Raw genomic sequence first — 11275 nt, forward strand, 5'->3', positions numbered from 1 at the left:
CATCATCAGATGGAATATATATTGAAATAAAGGAAAAAGAACATGCAAAGTTTGATAACTACGATGCATGACTAATGCTATGTTCATGTGTTATTATTAACAATAACTGTATACAACCTCTGAATACTTACTGAAAATGAGACCTAACAAAAACATTTCATTGACAAACTTATATCACTTACAGACTGAAGAAACTATAAAGGTCAACAATTGATTTCACCTTGGCACTCCAGCTTCCACCAGAGATCGCCTCAATATCTTGTCTCCACTTCCTCAAAGTCATCTTCGTGCTTAATTACTTCAATAAATCTTTGTTAAGATATTTTCGGAGTTATGATAGCCTTAGTTATAAGACTGCTCTGTAGAACAGGGCCCAGGACAATCGTCTTGTTTTATATACATCATGTGCATGGATATGAGATCAAATATTATCTTAAACAGTCGTTGCATTGGATGTCATACTCATGGCTTAGCTTGGGGTGTTGCTGAATATGGATGTATGGAAATAAAATGCACATTTACAATTTACATTCTTGAATTACAATTTAACGCACCTAGGTCATGATTTCAAATAATAACTGAATCATTTCCAAAACTAACCAATCACATTGCTCTGATTCCATGGTACAGTCAGTCAAGCTACAAATTATATTCATTTTAAACATATTTTGTAATTGATAATGAGGATGTAAGATCACCTTCATTGTATTGATCAAGTGTTTCCTTGTCATTTAGAGTTTTTCAAATTGAGCTATGAGGAATTATGGGTTACCGTCCCAAGTGGATTAATGGTGTAAGCCCCATTGAGTGTTGGGCAGGGAACTTCCAGCACGGATTCATTAGGGACAGATAATCTGTAAGTCAAAGTAGGGTAAGCTGTATGGTTCACACTGTCAGGTCATGTCATCAGTTATACCATATTATACCATGTTGCTCTCAGCAATGTGATGTCATTTCTGTCCTACAGATGCGCAAGTGCAAATATTGTAAAGTCGTTACACTTGATCTATCTACCATTATTGGAAATATGGCTTACTGTCATCCTACCCTTCATATGTAAGTTGTCTGGAAGAACACAGAGATCTAGGGACGAACATTTAGCATCATATGATATGAATTCATAAAATCCTTTTGCACTCTATAACAAAACATTTATAAATATGTAAACACAAATTAATATGCCCAAAACATTACACAATATTTTAGGCTGTGTTAGTTGCCAGGCATATTTATTTTTCTATGTAAAACATTTATTATCTTGAAGAATATTTTCATTGGATCTATTAGTTAAACTAAATACCAAGGCAAATGTTCCATAACAGATGGCACTGCCATAGATATTCAACTCTTTGTAAAGTGTCAATCATGATAAGAACAATTAAATATTTTGGTCTCATATCTCCATATGTATACTTTGTAAATAGTGTTATGTACATTCCAATATGTTTGGATGATATCCTACCTTAAGTCTGGTTCTAGAATATTCCTATCAATAAAACGTGTACAAAATTTACAGATTACATCATAATGTGCAGAATTTCATTTTACTCAAACTTATATTTACTGATAAAGCATACTCCCCAATGTGGTATATCTTTTAATACATAAAACATGATAAGTATTGGACAAGTTCTAAACAATCTTCATGTCTCTTTGTAAATTGGGGGCTAACTTCTGGATATATTTTATTAAAAAAGACTTCTTTATAGTGAATTGACATTGCATACATTCTGTTTACACCCCTAAAAGCTATTATGTTGTCAAAAGAGATATTTATGACTAATGGCAAACTGAAAAATAAACTAAAACAATTATATTGATTACAGTGGAAGCTGGTGGCAGTATATCCTGATAATAATCATATTTAATGTGAAAATTTATCTAAAAGGACTTTTTTATGAGCCTCTTCATGAGAAAAATAGAACAACACTTACCTTTTAGGGCTTGTTTCGGGGAGGGTTCGATTCATATCTATTCCATCACTGGCGGAGACATTATAAGAAAAGCCAAGGAAGCCTTCATTTTCCAGTTTCTTTATCCGTTCTTTATCCTGTGTTTTCTCATAAAATTCTATATTTACTTCCGTGTGAGATTCCACTGTTTCTACAAGTGATTTCCCTTGAGTTTGGGAAGAAATTGGAGATTTTTTTTTCACAGTAACTCGACCGCTGCGTGTATGTGTTGGTGACTGGTGTGGTGATTTTTTAGGTAAAGTTTGATATCCTGGACTTTCTTCACATCTTTCGGAATCTGCTGTGTGGATACATTTATTACTTTTCTGGGTTTTACTGGGCGATTCATGATTCCCTGAAGATTTAGATAACACAAACTCCATTTTATTTACAACTCCCTTTGCTATTAATATCCTGGTTTTTGCCCCAGTCACACCTTTGCTATTTACCAATCGGTCTTTGTTGCTGTTTTCATGGTAACCTCGAATTTTATCCCGATCGAAGCCAATTGATTCAATTTTTCGAAGGGCACCTCGATACAACTGCTGGATTTCCATAGCTTTTTCCGAGGCAATTTTCCGATCAGGAGAATTGGTGGATCCAATAAAAGAGGAATTTGATTTGGGGAGAAATTTTTCAATTTGAGAACTCCTTATAGAATTTTTCGAGGAATAGAATTCTCCATTTTCACCATCTTCCATCTTGGATGTGTCGGAGATCGTATCGAACATAAAAATGGTTGTAATCCAGAGAGACAAAATTATGCCAAGGGATGTGCATCGCTTTCCGAGCCGAATCCAGCGCCCAGCTTTTCGGTAATATTTGATGATTTTCATTTGAATCTTGCTTAATGGAACCGGAGACCATTCCTCTATGTAAACAAGTCAACAACGTGTCTTGCAAAAGAAGTCATTGGTGTGCTGAAAATGAATTATTAAAAGGTTAAACATATGAAAAACTTCATGGAATATTTATTACTAATTTAATCTAAGTTTTCATTAGTAAGCATTTTTTTGTTAATCTAGCTCTCCTGATTAAACATAGAAACTACCTTGATTCGATTCCACATAGTTTGGACTGTGATACTTATGACAGAACAATATGTAAATATCTCAGACATATTCCATGGTTATGTTCCATGCCTCATTGCATGTACTGTATAATTATGATATTGACGTTAATTGATGATATCAACGATATCCTGATGATACTGCTGGCACTTATGGTAAAAGATGGTGATGTGATGATATTTATTAACATTTCTTATAACTTGATGATGAGATGATGATTACATTGATTACAGCAATATGATAATGATGATGATTACATTCATGATCAGGATTATGATCATAATTAATAATAGTAACCTTTACAGTAAGAAGGTGATGACAATCATATCGACATTGATAACAACAAAATGAGGATGATGATAATTAGCTTCCCACTTAATGAAACTGCCCTAAACTGAATGTGGAAACCAAACACGCAGCGTGAGGTTTCATATGTTACATCTTGTCAGCAATAGAAACTAACGGTTTTAGTCCACTAGTCCTTATAATGATAACATATAACGAAACCCTTAAAAAGGGCAAATTTCTACTAGTTCTTATGCTACCTTAACTATTAAGCAGTTTGGCAAGAACCATAGGACTAGTGCCAATTTGTATTGCTGCTAGTGCAGTTAAATCTATAGGTGACCTAGCTGTACATGGAAGACACAGTATGTTTATCTCTATTCTACCATGACAAACTTCAACAGGAAGTCTGTGGTGATCGTCAAGATGTTGAGTGAAGCAGCATTGATTGAGTTCTATGTTTTGAGTGGGTTGTGGATCTGAATGAAGAAAACATCGATACTAGCCTTTACACAAAGTATGGTGGTGGGGTCTATGCTCAATCATTATACTATTTGTGCATAAAGAACAGTCACTGTAGGTGTGTAGCACAGCACATTCATAGACAACATGAAGTGGGCACACTTAAAAACAATGGAGCAAGCCTTGCAAGGTTTAGTTCATCACTGCTGTCACTGGTATAACATCTCACCACTCATTGTGATGCAGCATATAGGATGTCACAGTCCACTATAGCAGAGCACCAAATTTCAAGCCCTCAGTGGTCCGTAAAGCTTGTAACACACTCTCCTAGTCAATGTCTATTGTGCTTTCTGTCCAGAATGTATCTCCACACATACTTTGAACACTGTTGTAACTGCAAATCTGCATTTCATGACCTTTAATTGTACATATAATTATTCAAAAAAGCATTTCCACCATGACAGAGAAAGAAATACTTTAATGATCAATCTCAGCTGTTTCAGTCAGAGGTAGTTTTTGTAATTTTATACCTCTGATTGACCAATCAGAATCGAGTTAATTCATGGTAGAATGTTGTTTGAATCCATAGTAATATCATGGGGACTTGTATCAAGTTGTATGTAACTGAGTCTGTACCAAACACATCATGATGAAAATACTGACAGCGATTATAACAAAAAGATGATGATGATGATGATGATGATGATGATGATGATGTTAAAACAACTAAGAAGATGATGTAAATCCTAGACAGATTCCTCCAGTGGCTGATGTCATGATAAACTTTCCTGATGGCATTAATTCAAACACTTTCACATTACCTCTCTGGCTGGACACATGGGAAATATCAAACTCCCCCTTACTCTGACGGACGTCCACTGAATGTCACATAATTGCAACACACATCCAATTACTCAAACTAACATAACACAATCATCAAAGTTTTGCCATTTTAATCAATACTATCTTAGCTCCCAATAGCAAGGTTCTAACTTGCCGCGGATGAAATTCAGATCAATACCAAAATCACCTGTTCAATTTACACCAATCATGCGTCATATCAGAGATCAACAGCGGAGTGTATTTCACATCAATAATGTCACCTTTGGCGAGAACTATCACTTTAATCTTAACGACTTCACGCTAGGTAGTAACCTCGTCAAGCTTTTAACACCTGAGATTAGCCTCCATATTGACATGAGCAAATTATCGCAGCTTTTTGTCAGCCAATACAACTAAATGAGATTGCCCAGTTTCGTTCTCCCGTCTTTTTGTGTTTCTTTCCTTGTCAAATGATAAACTGAGGTTGTAAATCACTGTGACAAACATGGGCTTGAATGCAATACTTTGATAAGCCATCACTGTGAAGAAAACAATATTGACCACACTTTAATTGTCATTTAATCGATATAGATCAACAATCACAGTGTAGACATATGAGCCTTATACATCTGAGACATATGTCAATATAAACAACGAATACCAAAAATCTAAATTATTTAAAAAAATTATGTATATTATTACTCAGACTTTAAACTGACATCGTCAGAACAAAATTGTCAGTACATTAAACTGAAAGTCCAAGACCAGATTCATAAACATTCCCCACATGACAACATATTTTAAAGAACATCTCGAAGATTTGCCTTTTTTAATTTCTTTTCATGACCAATGATTTTTCACATAAATAATTATGTAAACCAAAAAATGAATAGAAGCCTTGCCTTTGAGACATACACAGTTAACATATGACATGATGTCAAATCTCATATCTACCACGATGTTTCACACAAAATCTTTAAAGCAAGAAATAAAATATCTCTACCTTAAAAGGCAGGATTATGTGAAATATTTGTTTGCAATTTCTTATAAAATATGTGATTATCATGAAGATCAATCCAACCTATCATACATACTACTTTTGAAATTGATATGTGTAAAGTCTAGCTGCCAGATATAGAAACTGTCTGCCATATATAGTCCTGCAGACACCCATAACAAGGTCTTGATATGGCATTCCAAAAACTAATTTGAGATTGTCTGCATTGAACATGTTATTTAATGCTAAATGTTCTTGTGTGTGATAAAAGAACCATCACTCAGTCCAGTGCCAGCTCTCTGTGGAATGTTCTCTAACATCTACACTGGTGAACCCCTGGATAACAACTTGTAAATGAACACTTTTTAACCTTGCTGTCACATCCAACTAGATAACAACATAACAGGGAGATTGAATGAAATTTCTGAAATGGATTTCATTTTGGCTAAATCCATCCAAAGGTACGTTATCCTGAAATATTATGTTGATTTGAAAAATATGTTACATGTCATCAGTTACTGATGTTATCATAACTCCAAGCCTCCTTAAATGTCTCCTGTATAATTTATTTTAAAATTGAAACTCTCTTAGGATATTGCTGTAGTGCACCTATCAGAAATAAGTTATATTTGTACCTCTGGCATGAGAGGATGTTGTTAATATCAACTCATTATTGACCCTTTTTTAAAATACAATAAATTGTCACTTACCTTTGATGCACTTTGAGTTCTGGTACTGCACCACTTTGAGATCTGGTACTGCACCACTTTGAGATGTGGTACTGGGCCACTTTGAGATGTGGTACTGGGCCACTTTGAGATCTGATACTGCGCCACTTTGAGGTTTGGTAGTGTGCCACTTTGTCACCAGCTGCCAATCAAGCCAGGCAACATAGTGGATGGGGTTGTAGACAGATGGAGGGGGGCACAGTAATTCACAACTTGCCTCCCTACATGCTGATATCCATCTCTATGGGGGCGACAAATGTTCTCTGTAATAGTTGATGTTGAATCTCTCTGATGATAGGCTGATATGAATCCCGGTGATCTTAGCAGGCAAATCTGGTTTCCTGGTTCAAGGAAGATTATAGTGCATCTTCTCCTGATAGAGTAACTCACACGGATTCAGTCCAACCTCAGGGCTTGATCCAAAACACAGCTCTGCAAAACCTTTCAAGGAAAAAAAAGATTTGCGTAAAACAAGTTCTGAGTTAGGATGTACATGAATGGATGACTACTAAGGGTCAAAAGAGAGAGGACTATAATTTATTATTTTTGTCAGATTTTTATATTATTTGAGGCAGATGTTAGTTTTCCTGATGATGTTTTGATGAGAGTTTTAGGGACTCATGACAAATCATTGACCCAGTCGAGTAATCTTTTCAAATAATAAACAAAAACTCTCATTAAATCAATAAACATATATATGTTATGAAAATAAAATAGTTTACTCAAATATTTTAAACCAAAAGTTAAGAAATGTTTCATGGATTTGAACCTTAACGCAAGGAAATTATATAGAATAGAACAATATTTTTTTAAAGAGCATTTTTATGTTTTCAGTTAAAAACACATTGCAACTGACAAATTACAAATACTAACGGTGATTTCACGAGAACAAGAAGCAATTTCTTCCAATTCTGTGTCTGAAGCAACAACTAGCAGACGACAGGGGGTGGTAGCAGACGACAGTTGAACCCAAGTCACTCATGTCTGCTTCAATTACAGCATTTGACAAGCAGAATTCACAACTACGTTGTGCATCTAAAGGGAGACACACAAGTATTGATGCTTCTCTCTCCTTAGGAGATTGATAGTGAATGTCTTTCAGGGAGATTTTGTAGGATGACTTCGCAAATAAGGTTTGATGAGAAAATTTCACTGATTTTCTTCAACGAGATTCCAAATTTCAATGAAGATTTTCAAGGAAGGAATTCAAGCACACATTTACTGACTGATAGTTGTTGCTGATAGAACATGGTCGATTTTTCTCCAAGGAGATTTCAAATTTCAATGACAGGTTTTCACGTCCAGAAATGGAGAATGGTCCAGTTCTCTGACAATAATGCAGATGGAGCCAAATAATTACATTCACTGATTTATCTTGTAAATGAGATTCAAAATATTCAGCAAGATATCCCTGAGTTTAGACTTCAAACACACACTGCTATCAAATTTTTCTGATTAGAATGGAGTCCTGAAGTGTACTGAAACTGCAAATAAACAGATTCCTTTTAAATATCAATTAAATATCCATTGATAAAATGCAAATTTCTTTTATCAGTATAAAAATAGATTAAATTTCTCCAAATTAAAATTTCGCAAAACCAAATTAAATTAATTAAATGTTTGTTTAGGGGCCCATGATAATATATTCAGACATTGATTTAAGCATTTTACTCTCTGTGTTGGTTAACAGACACATACTCTAGTTTGTATTGGTCAATTAGTATAAAAGCTGAATGAGACTGACCTGTACATTATAATCACAACAATTCATGCTAAGTGAGACAGTTATGGGCCCAATTCATAATAAAATATAGTGATTAGCATAATGAGTCACTATTTTATAGATACCCAGAACAGAATTTCTTCAAATCTGTTATTTGATCATTTTCACAACATATTAACCCAATGTGTGACTAGTATATAAAAAGAACAGTCAAAAGTACATAAAGCTATAGGCCAAATCGATCTGACCACAATCCAACATGACATTTAAAGTTTATAACCTGCAGTAAAATTGAGCTGACAACTCACTATCTATCATCTTCAAAACAAAAATGCTTCATTGATCTTGGTATTTTTTCTACAAAAGTGAAAATTTTAATGAACAAATTTCTGGAATTACTTCAAAATAATGTTTTGGTTTGATTATTCCAAAGAATCTTTGGCGACGAGATGGGAGAGGACTGATGCCACGAGGCTGGAGGGAAACGTGAATCAGTGATTGAGTTGTGAAAGCGTGTTACATCCGACTGTCCAAAGATTTGATTTCTGAAGACGCCCGAGCTTTGAGTGACATGCGGCTTATAGGAGACACTTGGACGGCAGTTAGCACACACACGAACAGACCACCATGTCATCAGTTTCTTTCAAATGATCATCACAAAATTTTAGGCCTTTGAAGTTTGGCCAAAAAGATTCCAATTAGATACGATGTATCCTTCTGAATTGCCAACTAATTCAGACTCCTAGTAGCAAAAACTTAATGATTATGCCTTGATAATCATGAAATATTTCGTCATGACAGAAAAAGGGGTGGAATTGATTCATTAGCTGTCAATCACGCAAAACTTTCAGTTTGTAATTTGACTTAATTCCATAAATGAAAGACTATGTACTGCTGTTATCTGTTCAGTATTCACAATAGAAAATGTCTTTTGTTATCATGAAGTATATCTATCATTTTTCTGAAACAATCAATATTTGGATTTTTCAAAAGCTGATAATCCATAATCGATAATGCTTCTTTGACCTGTACTCTACACAAATAATTAGTAGATAATCACCCGTGTTTGTTGAAGGTCTTGTGGTAACAATCCTATAAAGATGACAAAAAACTTGTTTGGCTGATGGCTGATTGCTGTGCACAGAGCTTCTCAGGCAATTTTTTTCATAGATCCACACATCAATAAACGAATGTGAGAGGAATATTCTGCTCGAATCACACTTGGACACAAGATGCCTAGCGGCAGATCACTTCTCCAAGATATATAGGGAAGTAATCCGAAGTCAATCATATGTGTGTGATCAGAATATGGCTAGCGTCATAAATCCATCAATACCAAATTTTACACTCTTCAACACGTTATCACTTTATGTCAACACTTCAATGATATATTTCGTAATTTGTCCTCCGAATTGACATCATTGAAAAAAAAAGGAAATTTATCCGCATAAAAACTATCGCTGTTAGATCCACATTTCTGATTAAAGTTTGTATGTCAGCACCAACATATCACATTATCATCCCACGACACCAGGGAAACACACACACAACATAAGTTATACAGCCCTCGCATTGTGAAGCAGACGACAAAACACTCCTGAGCAGACGACAAGTTCTCACTTCTGCTCCTGCATTGGTGTGATCTTCTGCTGGTGTTGTTAGACTTAGCGTTGTTCTCTGCGAGGTATACAGCCTCTACCTCTCCGTTCCAACGCTGCCACTAAAGTAGCGATCCCAGCGTTGCCACCAATGTAACAGTGGCCGTCTGCTACCAGTGTTATTCAGTCCAGCTCTGATGTGCTGTTGTACACTGCTGCAGATTCGCCTGGCTGTAATTCCTTTTGCCAATCTCTGCTGAGTAGATCGGCTGTAGCAGTACAAGCTAATTGAGCGATCGGCACTGAGCACAATTAGTTACGCAGCTGAGGGAACTGTCAATAGCTGGCTTCGTTAACACACATGATCCATGCAGCCATACACCTTTACTTCAAAATGAACAGTATTTGGTAGCTAGGTATATATTACTGAAAACCCATCCAAGGTCAGTCAGAATTGTGGAGGAAGTTTACAGATTTAGAGTTATTTTTATTTATTCCAGTTACTCACAATGATGAGAAAGAACACAGAACCCTTAAATGCTTTACATTTCATACACATTTGTGTCATAGCATTTACCAGAAAATTTGATTCGCATGAATGTCATTTTTTTATCTAAATTTTTATTTACCATGAGAATTTCTAACTCAGAATCAATGCCATCAACCTAAGTACCTACCATATGTCCTTGTTAACATTCAGATTCATACTATGCAACAAGCAATACCATATGGCCTATTTAATGTTCCAGGTTTAAATCCAATCAATAATGTATCACCTGTAGTTGTTTAGTTTAATGAAGGGTCCCGGTTGCCATCAAACTATAAACGTCCGCATCTGGTTGAGAGACTGCATCTTACTTCCTCTCGACCCTGCTTTATTAGGCCTTATTGAAAGCAGGTGATGATACTGACACGAGATGGGAGTTTTTAGTATTCCTGTTACAGCTATATACTCACAAATGTCAACCTTCTCCTCCTCATCCTGCAAACAACACGGCAGTTTTTCAGTTTACATTCTATTGATTCCCAAAGCTAATGCCTTCCTCCACAGCCTCTGTGTTAAACAGAAATACGTCCTGTCTTCCATGGTAGCAATTATTCATGCTTTACTGAAAAGAGCCCTACGATAGAAATGAAAACAGAAAGGTATCTTTTCTATGAAGACGCTGTGTATTATTACAGGACAATTCCATTGACAAATATCCAAGTCACAGACTGTGACTGATAAAGCCTCAAGGCAGAACCGTTGTCCGTAAAATACAAACATACATCCAACATGTCAGGCTCTCGATGTAACACAAGGCTCCTTGGAGCGTGGCAGAATCGAAATAAGTTTGCAGGGCCAATGATTCGCAATCAGGGTACAGCTAATCGGCTCGACTCTCCTACACAAACTTAGCACCCTTCTCAGCATTAAACCCACCCATGCTAATCTAAGCCTCAGGCATACTGGCCTACACAATGGACAGGTTACTGAATAGCAGCCTTTATTAAAAACCTGACTGATTTTAAATGCACGTTGAGTCAATCGGGCAAGAGGCGAGTGATTAGTTCGCACCTTGGGCCTAAGGACTCTCTCATAGTGTGAATAGAAACACAAAGACTAACCCAAATCCTTTTACTTTACATCTGCTGCGG

General features: G+C 35.8%; 1 protein-coding gene across 3 annotated transcripts in view; it reads right to left on the reverse strand.

The window, feature by feature from the left end:
- Nucleotides 1–10690, reverse strand: part of LOC124120944 (polypeptide N-acetylgalactosaminyltransferase 13-like) — a 120400-nt gene extending 109710 nt beyond the window's left edge. For 2 of the 3 annotated variants that reach the window (XR_007218942.1, XM_048387449.1), the window contains exons 1-3: nt 9100–9881; nt 6299–6757; nt 1935–2872 (exon numbers count right to left, since the gene is read on the reverse strand). Coding sequence is in view for 2 of the 3 variants with exons in the window: in XM_048387449.1 (XP_048243406.1) it covers nt 1935–2788 (854 nt within the window). In the remaining variant the exon portion in view is untranslated. Of the gene's footprint in view, nt 1–1934; nt 2873–6298; nt 6758–9099; nt 9882–10594 lie in introns of those variants that run through there. The other variant, XM_048387451.1, reaches the window with a different exon arrangement.
- Nucleotides 10691–11275: the final 585 nt, after the last annotated feature.

The sequence above is a fragment of the Haliotis rufescens genome, unplaced genomic scaffold (assembly GCF_023055435.1).
Source record: "Haliotis rufescens isolate VD_foot unplaced genomic scaffold, xgHalRufe1.0.p SCAF_10, whole genome shotgun sequence".
Classification (NCBI taxonomy): domain Eukaryota; kingdom Metazoa; phylum Mollusca; class Gastropoda; order Lepetellida; family Haliotidae; genus Haliotis; species Haliotis rufescens.